The sequence below is a fragment of the Halichoerus grypus genome, chromosome 2 (assembly GCF_964656455.1).
Source record: "Halichoerus grypus chromosome 2, mHalGry1.hap1.1, whole genome shotgun sequence".
Classification (NCBI taxonomy): Eukaryota; Metazoa; Chordata; class Mammalia; order Carnivora; family Phocidae; genus Halichoerus; species Halichoerus grypus.
In genome coordinates this window covers 174,594,432-174,609,600 of record NC_135713.1, presented here as the reverse complement: position 1 = coordinate 174,609,600, position 15,169 = coordinate 174,594,432, and the positions used below count along the sequence as shown (strand labels likewise).

At 35.8% G+C, this 15,169-nt stretch overlaps 1 protein-coding gene across 7 annotated transcripts in view; it reads right to left on the bottom strand.

Annotated features, from left to right (window-relative positions):
* Window positions 1-15,169, bottom strand: part of BCAS3 (BCAS3 microtubule associated cell migration factor) — a 593,075-nt gene that overhangs the window by 422,513 nt on the left and 155,393 nt on the right. For all 7 annotated transcript variants that reach the window (XM_078064169.1, XM_078064164.1, XM_078064176.1 and 4 more), the window contains exon 11: window positions 14,600-14,683. In XM_078064169.1, the coding sequence (XP_077920295.1) occupies window positions 14,600-14,683 (84 nt within the window). The remainder of the gene's footprint in view (window positions 1-14,599; window positions 14,684-15,169) is intronic.

Below are 15,169 nucleotides of genomic sequence, written 5' to 3'. Positions count from 1 at the left end.
CAGAATTTTTGTACCCTTTGGGTAAAAACCTAGTAGTGCAATTGCTGGATCATAGGGTATTTCTATTTTTAACTTTTTGAGGAATCTCCATACTGTTTTCTACAGTGGTTGTACCAGTTCACATTCCCAACAACAGTCTAAGAGGGTTCCCCTTATTCCACATCCTCACCGACATCTGTTATTATTTTTTTGAAATATTATAAATCTAATTTTAAATCTATTTCTTAGCATGAAAAAGCTTTCCCAATGGTAGAATGCCATTCTACCAGTGGTAGAATGAAAAAGACTATGCTTCCAAAGTAAATCTATAATATGTTGTTATATAATATTGTGCATCAAGATCAGGCATGTAGATACCTATTCCTATGCCATAGCCACACAGCACAGGTGGGCCAGACAAGAGCCCCACATACTCCCATGTCACAGCCACAGCCCTACCAGAGTAGGTGGGCAGACAGGTGCAGCTCACACAGGAGATACCCCTTGAGCACCTGGCACTAGTGGCTAGGAAGGATAAGTGCTTCTGAGCCCCATGAGCTATCTCCTACAAAGGCCACTCCTTCAAGACTGCTAGAGGTAGCTGATGTGCCTAATACATAGAAACAAACACAGAAAGGCAAAATGAGAAGACAGAGGAGTATGTTCCAAAGAACAAGAGAAAAGCTCAGAAAAAGACCTTAATAAAATGAGATAAGCAAGAGAGTTCAAAATAATGGTCATAAAGATGCCCACCAAACTCAGAAGAATGAATGAACACAGTGAAAACTTCAACAAAATGAGAGAAAATATTAAAAAGTATCAAATAGAAGTTACAGAGCTGAAAAATATATAAACTTAACTGAAAAATACCCTAGAGGGGTTCAACAGCAGACTAAATGAAACAGATCAGTGAGATAGAAGGCAAAACAATGGAACTCACTCAGACAAAGGAGCAAAAAGAAAAAAGATTTAAAAAATGAAAACCTTCGGAGAACTTCAAGCAGAACAACATTCACATTATAGGGTTCCCGGAGGAGAAGAAAGAAAAGGCCAGAAAAATTATTTTTAAAAATAATAGCTGAAAATATCCCTAATCTGGGGAAGGAAACAGGCATACGGGGGAAACCCCGAAAAGTTCCAAATAAGACAAACCCAAAGAGATTCACACCAAGATACATTATAATTAAAATGGTAAAATTAAAGAGAGAATCCTAAAGGCATCAAAAGAAATACATACAAGGAAACCATATAAGACTATCAAGATTTTTCAGCAGAAACTTTACAGGTCAGAACAGAGTGGCATGACATATTCGAAGTGTTAAAAGGAAAAAACTTCCAACCATGAATTCTCTACCCAGCGAATTGAAGGGGAGGATGCCTGGGTGGCTCAGTTGGTTAAGCAACTGCCTTCAGCTCAGGTCATGATCCCAGAGTCCTGGGATCAAGTCCCACATCAGGGTCCCAGCTCAGCGGGGAGCCTGCTTCTCCCTCTGACCCTCTCCCCTCTCATGCTGTTTCTCTCTCTTGCTCTCTCAAATAGATAAATAAATAAAATCTTAAAAAAAAAAAAAAAAAAAAGAATTGAAGGGGAACTAAGAATTTTCCAGATAAGCAAAAACTAAAGGAGTTTATCCTTGCTAAAATGGCCTTACAAGAAATGTTAAAGGTACTTCTTTAAGCTAAAAAGAAGTATTTAATATTTCATAACAAGGAAAAATACAAAAGTAAAACTCTCATTGGAAAAGATAAATCTATAGTACAGACAGTGGATCAATCACTTATAAAGCAAGTATGAAGGCTAAAAGAGAATAGTAGTAAAATTAAAACTACAGGGGCGCCTGGGTGGCTCAGTCGTTAAGCATCTGCCTTAGGATCAGGTCATGATCCCAGGGTCCTGGGATCGAGCCCCACATCGGGCTCCCCTGCAGGGAGCCTGTTTTCCCTCTCCCATTCCCCCTGCCTGTGTTCCCTCTCTCACTGTTGTCTCTCTGTCAAATAAATAAATAAAATCTTTTAAAAAAAATTAAAACTACAATTGGTTAAGGGATGCATAAAATAAAAGATGTAAAATGTGACATCAACATTACCCTGATACCAAAACCAGATAAGGACACTATGAGAAAGGGATATTACATGCCAATATCCCTGACAAACAAATATGCAAAAATCCCTAACAAAATATTAGCAAACCAAATTCAAAAACACATTAAAAGGATCATACACCATGATCAAGTAGGATTTATTCCAGAGATGCTAGGATGGTTCAACATCCACAAATCAATGTGGTACACCATTTTAACAAAATGAGGGATAAAAATCTTATGATCATTTCAATAGATGCAGAAAAAGCATTTGACAAAATTCAACCTCCATTTATGATAAAAACTTTCAACAAAGTGGGTATAAAGGGTACATACCTCAACAAAGTAAAGGCCCTGTATGATAAACTCATAATTAGTATCATACTTAATAGTGAAAAACTGAAAGCTTGTCCTTTAAAATTGGGAACAAGATCAGAATTCCACTTTCTCCACTGTTATTCAACATAGCATTGGAGGTCCTAACCACACCAATCAGGCAAGAAAAAGAAATAAAAGGCATCCAAATCAGAAAAAGAAGTGGTAAAATCATCACTATTTGCAGATACACAGAAAACCTCCATCAAAAAACTGTTAGAACTAATAAACAAATTCAGTAAAGTTGCAGAATACAAAATCAATATACAGAAATCTGTGGTGTTTCTATACACTAATAACAAACTATCAGAAGAAGAAATTAAGAAAGCAATGGCATTCACAACAGCATCAAAAAGAATAAAATACCTAGGAATGAATTTAACCAGGGAGGTGAAAGCCACATACACTGATGAAAGAAACTGAAGAAGAAACAAATAAATGGAAAGACAGTCCATGTTCATGGATTGGAAGAATTTACACTGTTTAAATGTCCATACTACCCAACGCAATCTACAGATTCAATGCAATCCCTACCAAAATTCCAGTGGCATTTTTCACAGAACTAGAACAAATAATTCTAAAATTTGACTGGAACCATAAAAGACCCAGAATAGCCAAAGCAAACTTGAGAAAGAACAAAGCTAAAGGTATCATGGTCCCTGATTTCAAACTATACTACAAACCTATAGTAATCAAGACAGTATGATACTGGCATAAAAAACACACACATATCCATGGAACAAAATCAATAGCTGAGAAATAACTCCCCAAGTATACAATTAATTTATAACAAGGAGGCCAAAAACATACAGTGGAGAATGGGCAGTCTCTTCAGTAAATGGTTCTGGGAAAACTGGACAGTTATGCAATGGAATGAAACTAGACTTACAGATGTATTTGTGGACCTGACTCCAAAAGCAAGGGAAACAAAAGCAAAAATAAACAAATGGGACTCTATCAAACTGAAAAACTTCTGCACAGCACAGGAAACCATCATCAAAATGAAAACGCTTAATGGAAGAAGACATTTGCAAATCATATATCTGATACAAATCCAAAATACATAAAGAATTCATACAACTCAGCAACAACGATAACAACAACAACAACAAAATAAAATAAAAAAATAAGCAGAGGATCTGAACAGACATTTTTCCAAAGAAGATACAGAGATGGTCAAAAGACATGAAAAGATGTTCAACATCACTAATCAGCAGGGAAATGCAAATCAAAACCATGATGAGTTATCACTTCACACCTGTTAGAATGACTATTATAAAAAAATAATAATAATAAGACAAATAGCAAGTGCTGGAGAGGATGTGGAGAAAAAAGAACCCTTGTTAGCTGTCGGTAGGAATGTAAACTGATGCAGCCAGTATGGAAAACAGTATGGAGATTCCTCAAAAAGTTAAGAATAGATCCACCATATGATCCAGGTATTCTACTTCTGGGTATTTACTCAAAGAATAGGAAAACACGAATTCAAAAAGATATATACACCCCTATGTTCACTGCAGCATTATTTACAATAGCCAAGATATGGAAACAACCTAAGTGTCCACTGATAGATGAATGGATAAAGAGGATGTGTTATATATATAATATATATAACTGTTTGAGCTGCTGTTTTACTTAACTTCTGTAGCCTCAATTTTCTCTTCTGTAAATAATATATATAATATATATATAACAGAATACTACTTAGCTACACAGAATGAAATACTGCCATTTGTGACAACATGGATGGACCTTGAGGTTATTGGGCAAGGGAGATAAGTCAGATAGAGAAAGACAAATACCATTTGATTTCATTTATATATGGAATCTAAAAAAACAAACAAAAGAATATAAAAAAAATTCACAGAGAATGGATTGATGGTTACCAGACGGGAAGGTGACTGGGAGGTGGGCAAATGGGTGAAGGAAGTCAATTTGATGGTGATGAATGGTGACTAGACTTTTGGTGGTAATCATTTTGTAGTACATACAGATGTCAAATTATAATGTACACATAAAATGTATATGTTATATACCAATTTTACCTCAATTAAAAAAAAAAAGATTTGGCATGTGGAAATACAGTCTCCATCCAAGATACCAATCACTAGATGAATAAAACATCACAAAAGATTAGCTAAGAAGGTTCTTTTTTCTCTGGTAACAGAAAACAATTCAATGTAATGCTTCTAATATACTATTTCAATTAAAGACAACTTAAGATGTTTTATAATTACATTTTAGTTCCATTTCATTCGAAGCATAAAGACAAAACTAACTCATGTGAGTTTTTTCTTTTATGTGAATCTTATCTGATTACTGCTATTTGCATTAACAAACAATAATGTTAAAGTAATGGGTTTTTGTGGGGTTTTGTCCCACAAAGAGAAAAAAACTAAAAGAGAAAAGCACGTAATTCATAAATACCTAAAAAAGATTTAACCAGCAGAGTGAAAAGAAGTAATCTAGATTACATGGACATATCAAAAATTATGTAGAATACACACATTCAGAAATAATTTTTTTCCAATTCTCAAATTGTGAGAAAAAATTTTTATTAAAATACTGCAAACTAATCTTTAATGAAATGACTCTCTTTTCAGAATAATCATGGAGAATATGCTCACCTATATTCTGGCATATGCTATAGCTAAATTTTAAAATGAAAATTATTATAGACATGTTATTTCAAATACTGTTTCATAAAAGATAGGCAAAGAAGGGACTTTATAAAGGCCTAAATGTGATTTAAGCAACAATCAGATTGGAATTAATAAGGAAATGTATTTTCCAAGGAAATTTTCCATTAAAACACCATATAACTAACACTAGCAATATATGTATTATTTTACTGTAGTATGTCCCGTGGAATCTTTACTGTGAACTTGTCAAGGATCTTAACTAACATAAATGATCTCTACAGATTTCTTTGAACACCTCAGGTTTATAGAAGAGAAAATTGAGGCTACAGAAGTTAAGTAAAACAGCAGCTCAAACAGCTAACCAATGACAAAGCCAGAATTCAATCAGTTCAATTCAATTAGACTGTCTATCTCCAAAGCCTGATTCCAACCACCATCCAGTATTGCCTTGTATTCTATTCCTGTTACTACTTGTGATCTCACACTTCATGAATTCAGAACACAGACGTATATGGGGGGGGGGGGGCGGGGATAGGGAAAAATGAAGACTATAATAGTGTGTCCTAATAAATACTTAAATAAAATGACCATCAAAGCCATTTGCTGAACTCAAGCAAAAAGATATAACTTACTGCTGACTGAAACCATGAAAAAGCCACAAATCAATTGTAACTCTTCTGTTTAGCGCTAAAAACTCAAACTGCAGTGATTATAAAACACATTAGCGTTCCTCAGTTAGCAGCCAAACATTTTTTCAATAATTCACAAGCAATGACTTACACAAAGTCTGTTAGAGCGTTGTCAAGAAGGCCTCTGAAGGACCAACAAAATCAGGCGCCAGTGTATTCTGATGTCAAAGCTGGCTAGGAAGCCTGATTAACCTCTGAGATGCCTCAGCTGCAGTACTCCATCAATGCTAATGGAGATGCTCCCACTTAAACAGAGCTATCCCTTTATCAAAGGAATTCGCCCTTCAGGTTTAAAGTCTGGTTGTATATCCTCCCCATTTGCCCTTGAGCCTATTATTTCATGCTTTTACATCAATGAATAGGAATAAAACTAAAAGAACTGGAGCACACAGAAAGTGGGAAGAAGTGTACCAAAGAGACCACCAGATAAAAGGAAAAGTCAATATAAGAGAACTAGGGAAAAAAACTCCAGAAAGGGGGAAAACAGAGTAGTATATTTCACAGTCAAAGGCTCACATCACATGAAGAGTTATTGATAATTCTCACACACATACACCAAGAAAACTTACAACTACCATTTTATTAGTGGACAAAAATCTAAACCCAAAACTTAACAGTCATCAAATCTGCACTTTGTATAGTAAGTGACAAGATAGCACTACCTATCATAGCTCATTAACTTTCAAAATAAGGTACAATGCAGGGGGTGAAAGGGGTCCTGGAAGTTTCCTGCAGCAGCAAAGACCTTTGCTTCTAGAAGAAATTTGTTTCCATGTTAGAATCAAACACACTGATAAGAACTAGTGTCCAGAAGAAATATATAATGTTATTCAATAGTGTTCACATACCATATTTAGATACCTCAATCACCTCAGAGTAATTAGTCTTTTGATTAGATTTTAGCCAAAAGAGCCGGTACATACCTGATGAGTCCCTCGACATACCAAAAAGGATGAACACCCAGTAAAAATTAGAAATAAAAAAAATCTAATTTGGCCAAAGGGAGAATATGAAATTAGACTGAGTGTCTTCACAGTCTGAGGTAGCTAAAAAGTTTATTATCCTGACAAATCTTAACAAGAGTTATTCACAGAACTAAATTTTATCTTGTAGGAGAGCTGAATGTAAGGCTACACCAACTACGTCAGATAGTCCACCCTGACCAAAAATTCAAATGAGCATGGTACTTATTCTGTTCTGTGCAGACAGATTTGCCAAAGGGTCACTAGTCATCTTTAACCTTTCTCATGTCATATCAGTTGTCTTCCCTGTCCATTAGCGCTAATGGTGCTGCTCTCACAAAAGCTGTTAGTTGTCATTAAGAAGTTATCAGATAACCAGGGAAAAAAGGAGGCATTTTTATTAAATCAATTTGCCACACTGGTGTTAGAACACATTAAAAGGAAAAATCAAATAGGACAGATATATGGTAATTAGGAAATATGGACCAAGATTTTATAAATGTATCAAAATAATGCAATTTGAATTATTTCAGTATTAAACTTTTCCCCTTAGCACTGCCATAGAGAATTCATCACCATTATATTCTAAAGAAAGCCACATAAATTATTTGGAAAAGCAAAGGGAAAAATATAAAAATATAAAGATTAATTTTAAGTGCTATTTGAAAATCCAGAAACTATAAAAAAGATTATTTCCTCTAAGGAGACTCAAGTACATATACAATTAATATATTTGTACTTAGAACTATATGGTGAGACAAAAAATAAGAATAAAAATTTAATAATTAATCCTTCTATATAACAAAGCAGTTAACCTCTATGGAGTCATGTAAGCAGGTGTCATCAGTGAGAGAAAAATATTAATGATTACTCTTTGAGAAAAAGTGATTTAACAAGCAAAGTGAATATTTTAAGATTAGTATTTTCTTTTTTTTTTTTTTTAAGATTTTATGTATTTATTTGACAGAGAGAGACACAGCGAGAGAGGGAATACAAGCAGGGGGAATGGGAGAGGGAGAAGCAGGCCTCCCGCGGAGCAGGGAGCCCGATGCGGGGCTCGATCCCAGGACCCTTGGACCACGACCTGAGCCGAAGGCAGACACCCAACGACTGAGCCACCCAGGCGCCCCTAAGATTAGTATTTTCTTAAGGAGCACATACTACATGGCTTTTTAAACATTTTCATGTTATATCTCAAAAAAATGTATTATCTAGAAATGATAAAAATGGTAAGAAATATCAAGAAATTTTATTTTCTATTTTCAATAATGGCAGGCTAAGTAAATCAAACCAAAGAAAACAAGTAGGGTAACTGGGGAGAATTTTTTTTCAACTCTGCTTAAGGTACTAAATATTTAACAAGATAGTAAAGAGTTACTAGATCCAAATCCAAAAGAACAAGAAAATCCAGACATGTGAGCAGGATAGTTAGGCCTAGATGCATCTCATGATTCTAGAGGAGGCTTCTAAGAAACTGAGTGGTGCTTTTGATGGACTTGTGGTACTAGGGTGGTCATGTCCAAGGAAGTCTACCTGGTGACTTTCAAACCTCCATGTTTTTTTTGTTTGTTTGTTTGTTTGTTTTGTTTTGTTTTAAATATTTATTTTATTTTTTTCTTTAAAGATTTTATTTATTTATTTATTTATTAGAAAGCGAGAGAGAGAGAAACAGCATGAGAGGGGAGAGGGTCAGAGGGAGAAGCAGGCTCCCTGCTGAGCTGGGAGCCTGATGTGGGACTCAATCCCAGGACTCCAGGATCATGACCTGAGCCAAAGGCAGTCGCTTAACCAACTGAGCCACCCAGGCGCCCTAAACCTCCATCTTTTTGGCTAAGACACAAAGGAATATACAATAGAAATAAGAGAAAACCTGTAGCAATCAGGATCTCATAGCTATTTCAGGTGAGCTTTATTTAAATAATTTAATTAACTCAATCCCTGAAATTGGAATTAGAGGATCCAAGACTGATAGTGCCGCCAAACTCTGGTATCTCAAACTCAAAACTGTTTCTAGGTTCACAACATCAAAAACTAAGGTGACTAACATAACATAAAAAAATTAAATTAAATTAAAAAAAAATTCTGGCAAACAAGGAGTCAAGACATCATTAGTGACAACCAGCAAAAATAACAAACAATAAAAATACCCCCAAAAGAAGCCACACACTGGAGTTACCGGAAACAGACTTTAAAATAACCGTGCTTAGTACATTTAAAGAGTTTGGTACTTTGAGATAAAACTGAATTCTAGAGAACCAGAAACTATCACTATTTACTAAAAGATTTTATCAATGTATATATGTTTGATTTTATCAAACCCTTTTTGTATATATATTAAGATAATCATATAATTGTTCTCCTTTTATTCTGTTCATGTAGCAAATTATATTCATTGATTTTGAGTAATAAGGCAGCCTGTACTGGAATTATCCCACTGGATTGTGACATTATCCTTACAATATATGTTTAATTTTTTTCTGCTAATATTTTGCTTAGGATTTTTCATATTCATGAGTAAGAGAGGACTATAGTTTTCCTTTTTCATAATGCTCTTGTCAAGTTTCAGTATCAAGGTGATCCTGCATCATAAAACAAGATTAGGCACTATTTGACTCTTTTATTCTATGGAGGAGTCTTTGTAATACTGCCATTGTTCACTCTTAAATGTGAGCATTCTCTGGAGAAGGTTTCTAGGTCTGAAGATCTTTGGTGAGATTGTTCTTTTCTTAGTAAACTTTTATATTCCCTTATACAGAAAAGTACAGGAATTATAAGTGTGTATCATGATGAATTTTCACAAGTGAATATGCTAATAGAAGTATAATACATAATGTAACAGTAACAAAGACAAAAAATATATTTATAATTACACTACTTAATTAGAGAAGTCATTTTGATGTACTTATCATGGAAAACTGCAACTACTTTATACCTCAGAAGGCTAATTTACCCACAAAGTTTCTTATATCTAATAACTTATTAGGAGAAATTATCATTTGGGAGGTAAAATCATCTCAACTTTCCAATCTTTCCTATATATAATATCCACATCTTGGAAGTGAAATGAAGGATCATTCTATTTCTGGGAAAATAACTAAATACTAAACAGTGATACTAAATACCAAAAAAATTTAATATTTTTAAAAGAAATCTCAAAATATTCATGGTAACGCAAGAGTCCATAAGTACATAAACATTATATTAAGAAAAATGTTTTCAAAAATATTTCATGGCATGGGGCGCCTGGGTGGCTCAGTCAGTTAAGCATCTGCCTTCGACTCAGGTCTTGATCCCAAGGTCCTGGGATTGAGCCCCAGACCGGGCTCCCTGCTCATCAGGGAGTCTGTTTCTCCCTCTCCCTCTGCCCCTCCCCTTGCTCCTGCTCTCTCTCTCTCTCTCTCAGATAAATAAAATCTTTAAAAAATATTTCATATAAGTTACACATAAGATAAAAAAAAAAAGCAGTATGTAGGGGCGCCTGGGTAGTGCAGTCAATTAAGCATCTGACTCTTGGCTTAGGGTCAGGTCATGATCTTAGGGTCATGGGATCGAGCCCCACCTCGGGCTCTGCACTCAGCATGGCATCTGCTTGAGACTCTCTCCCTCTCCTTCTGTCCTTCCCCCCCTCAAATAAATAAATAAATCTTAAAAAAAAAAAAAAGAGGTGTATAATATATGATTGGATTTAACTATCCAGTAAGTCCAAAAAGACTATCAAGAAATAGGTGACTTTACAGCCACATGCAGAAGAATGAACCTGGACCATTTCCTTACACCACACACAAAAATAGACTCAAAATGGATGAAAGACTTAATGTGAGACAGGAGTCCATCAAAATCCTAGAGGAGAACACAGGCTGCAGCCTCTTCGACCTCAGCCGCAGCAACTTCTTCCTAGAAACATCGCCAAAGGCAAGGGAAGCAAGGGCAAAAATAAACTATTGGGACTTCATCAAGATAAAAAGCTTTTGCACAGCAAAGGAAACAGTCAACAAAACCAAAAGACAACTGACAGAATGGGAGAAGATTTTTGCAAATGACGTATCAGATAAAGGACTAGTATCCAAAATCAATAAAGAACTTATCAAACTCAACACCCAAAGAACAAAATCCAATCAAGAAATGGGCAGAAGACACGAACAGACATTTCTGCAAAGAAGACATCCAAATGGCCAACAGACACATGAAAATGTGCTCAACATCACTCGGCATCAGGGAAATCCAAATCAAAACCTCAATGAGATACCACCTCACACCAGTCAGAATGGCTAAAATTAACAAGTCAGGAAACGACAGATGTTGGCGAGGATGCAGAGAAAGGGGAACCCTCCTACACTGTTGGTGGGAATGCAAGCTGGTGCAGCCACTCTGGAAAACAGTATGGAGGTTCCTCAAAAAGTTGAAAATAGAGCTACCCTACAACCCAGCAATTGCACTACTGGGTATTTACCCCAAAGATACACATGTAGTGATCCAAAGGGGTATGTGCACCCCAATGTTTATAGCAACAATGTCTACAATAGCCAAACTATGGAAAGAGCCTAGATGTCCAATCAACAGATGAATGGATAAAGAAGATGTGGTATATATATATATACAATGGAATATTATGCAACCATCAAAAAAATGAAATCTTGCCATTTGCAATGACATGGATGGAACTAGAGGGTATTATGCTAAGCAAAATAAGTCAATCAGAGAAAGAGAAGTATCATATGATCTCACTGATATGAGGAATTTGAGAAACAAGACAGAGGACCATAGTGGAAGGGAGGAAAAAATGAAACAAGATGAAACCAGAGAGGGAGACAAATCATAAGAGACTCTTAATCTCAGGAAACAAACTGAGGGTTGCTGGAGTGGAGGGGGGTGGGAGGGATGGGGTGGCTGGGTGACAGACACTGGGGAGGGTATGTGCTATGGTGAGTGCTGTGAATTGTGTAAGACTGATGAATCACAGACCTGTACCTGTGAAACAAATAATACATTATATGTTAAAAAAAAAAAAAGAAGAAGAAGAAGAAGATAGTAGAAAGTAAAAATGAAGGGGGGGGGATCAGAGTGGGAGACGAACCATGAGAGACTATGGACTCTGAGAAACAAACTGAGGGTTTTAGAGGGGAGAGGGGTGGGAGGATGGGTTAGGCCAGTGATGGGTATTAATGAGGTCACGTATTGCATGGAGCACTGGGTGTTATACGCAAACAATGAATCATGGAACACTACATCAAAAACTCATGATGTAATGTATGGTGACTAACATAACATAATAAAATTAAATTAAAAAAAGAAATAGGTGACTTTACAGATGGCTAACAAACACATGGAAAAATGCTCAACATAACTCATCATTAGGGAAATACAAATCAAAACCACAATGAGATACCACCTCACACCGGTCAGAATGCCTAAAATTAACAAAACAGGAAACAACAGGGTTGGTGAGGATGTGGAGAAAAGGGAACCCTCTTAACACTGTTGATGGGAATGCAAACTGGTGCAGCCACTCTGGAAAACAGTATGGAGGTTCCTCACAAATTTAAAAATAGAGCTACCCTATGACCCGGCAATTGCACTACTAGGTATTTACCCAAAGAACACAAAAATACTGATTTGAAGGGGCACATGCACCCCAATGTTTATAGCAGCATTATCAACAATAGCCAAATTATGAAAAGAGCCCAAAATGTCCATTAACTAATGAATGGATAAAGAAGATGTGGAACAGGGGCGCCTGGGTGGCTCAGTCGGTTAAGCGTCTGCCTTCGGCTCAGGTCATGATCCCAGGGTCCTGGGATCAAGCCCCACATCGGGCTCCCTGCTCAGTGGGAAGCCTGCTTCTCCCTCTCCCACTCCCCCTGCTTGTGTTCCCTCTCTCACTGTCTCTCTCTCTGTCAAATAAATAAAATATTTAAAAAAAAAAAAAAGATGTGGAACATATGCACAATGGAATATTACTCAGCCATAAAAAAAAGAATGAGTCTTGCCATTTGCAGTGAGGTGGATGGAACTAGAGAAAGAGAGAGTAAAGAAAAGAAAGAAAAGAAAAGAAAAGAAAGAAAGAAAGAAAGGAAGGAAAGAAAAGAAAGAAAGAAAGAAAGAAAGAAAAGAAAGAAAGAAAAAGAAAGAAAGAAAGAAAGAAAGAAAGAAAGAAAGAAAGAAAGAAAGAAAGAAAGAAAGAAAGAAAGAAAGAAAGAAATGGGTGACTTTTTTTATGTCCGTGGTTTTATTTTTACTTCATTTTGTAAATTTATAAACAGGAGCATGAATAAGCATTAAAATCAAACAAAAGTAAGTAAACAAAAATTAAATATTAACTACTTTATTCAAAAGTTAATGACAGAATTTTATCAACTGCTAGAGCTAACAATGAATTTCAATCAACACCAGTTTCATTAGGGACCAACTGCCTCTGGAAATTGATGGGATTAAAGTGTTGTCATCATCGTCATTTCTGAGAGTTTAAATATTCGAGACATGAACTTATCCCTCACAGTTCTCAACACGTGGTGTAGAAAACTGGGGAGTTCACACTTGTTCTTTTCAAAGCATATTAAGTCTAACCTCATTCCAGCATGACCACATTCAGCTAACAGTTAAACAGTAAAACAGTTACTGCATGAAGCAGGTCACTTTCCTTTTATGTAGGCACACAAACACATGATAGCAAAGCAGAGCTGAAAAGTTGTCCTCCATCACGTAAGTGAAAATTATTCAAATGATAATACAATGAGCTATCCTGATGAAAGTATACGCACAGATAAATCTGAAAGGACTCTAATACTTGAGAACTAGATCTCATTGGTATATTTTGTGGATCTATTATAAACTAACTGAATAACACTGATGCTGGCTAATTACTGTCTCAGATTTCTCTTCTTTGAAATAACCATGATAATTCTTGCTTACACAATGGAGGAAAGTATGCAATTTTTATGAAGATTCTAAAATCTAAAATACACAGTGCTGTAAGCATAAAGACATTCAGCATTTCCTTTCTGAGTAAAAAATATGTAATGCTTCTCTCATCAAACCTAGGAACACATTCTAAAGCCCATCATGTAAGCACTTGTGATCAATCTTGAAGTATTTTTGTATTTGTTTTACACAAAACAGTGTGACCTTTCATTCCCTCTCTGTGGTTTGCTTTAAACTGTTGTTCTTTTCTGAATAGTTGTGCTTTTTATTACATGCTGTCATTTAGATTCACTATGTCATCCCTATTATTAGAATTGTTTTGTTGTATACTTCACAATTCAAAAGGATAGTGATTATAAGAATACCTTATAATCAGCATAAAGTTTGCGAGCCATCATCGGAATTAACCCTCGCACACACACAGAAAGAACTCACTTGACAAACACGCAGGGGGCAGCCCTGTGACATGAAAGGGTCTTTGAATGTGCCAGGGGTTTAACTTAAGTTTTCTTAAGGAATAATATTCTTTTTACGTCAAGAAGATTCATAAATGTTCAAAGATACAAAAAGATGTCAGTATAGGTAGAATGATGCAATGCAGAGAAAAAGAACCCAGAAGTCAGTACTGAAAACATACAAAGCTTCTTTCAAAAGTCTTATTAATTAGATAAAAGACCTCAACCAAGCTAACAGACTTACATATTTAAAATTGGATGAATACAAACCCTACAATCATTGCAACAGAAAATAATATATTATTTATGAACCTCAAGAGATTAAATACCTAATCATTTCGTCAGCAATCCTCATGAGTGGCAAAATAATTCTGACTTACTTAAGTGTATTCCGCACTGCTGAATGAAAAGGGAAGGGGTCATTTCAACAGAACTCAGGAGAGAAACCTGATAGTTACTCCACAAAATCACAGCTCCCAGGGACTACTCGACACTTACTTTAGCAGCACTAATGACGGTGGCAGTGTAAGACTGAATGTTGTCTCCACAGGCTCCACCACGGGACTGATGACATCGGATCAACTGGAAAACGAGAGAGAGAGAGAAGCCAGAGAGTCATTTCTATTAAACTGTTTAACTCTACAGGCTATTAAGACAGAGTTTATTTACCGTGCAGAATGATGGCGGTGGGTGGGAATGTTTGTACAAGCGTTTCAGACAAACAGCTAAAAGCTCTGCTAAGACACTCACCCTCCCCCCCCACTTTTTATAATCTACTGGTGCCACTCAGGCAGTTTCATGCTCAAAATACAATTTTTAATTACAAGGTGAATAGTTTTTAAGAATTCATAAACTCTGAATGGGTAATATTGGGGATCTGGCCGCCTTTCCACAAATAAATTTTAAAAACATAATCAAAGGATTTAGACTTGACTTCCTAACATTAAATATTTAACATGCTAGCAAATTGGAGGCTGTGTCCTCTTAATTCCTCCATAAAGACTGTAAAAGAAAACCAAAAAATTAAAAATAAAAAAAGAGAGAGAGACAAAAGAATTTGTCATATTT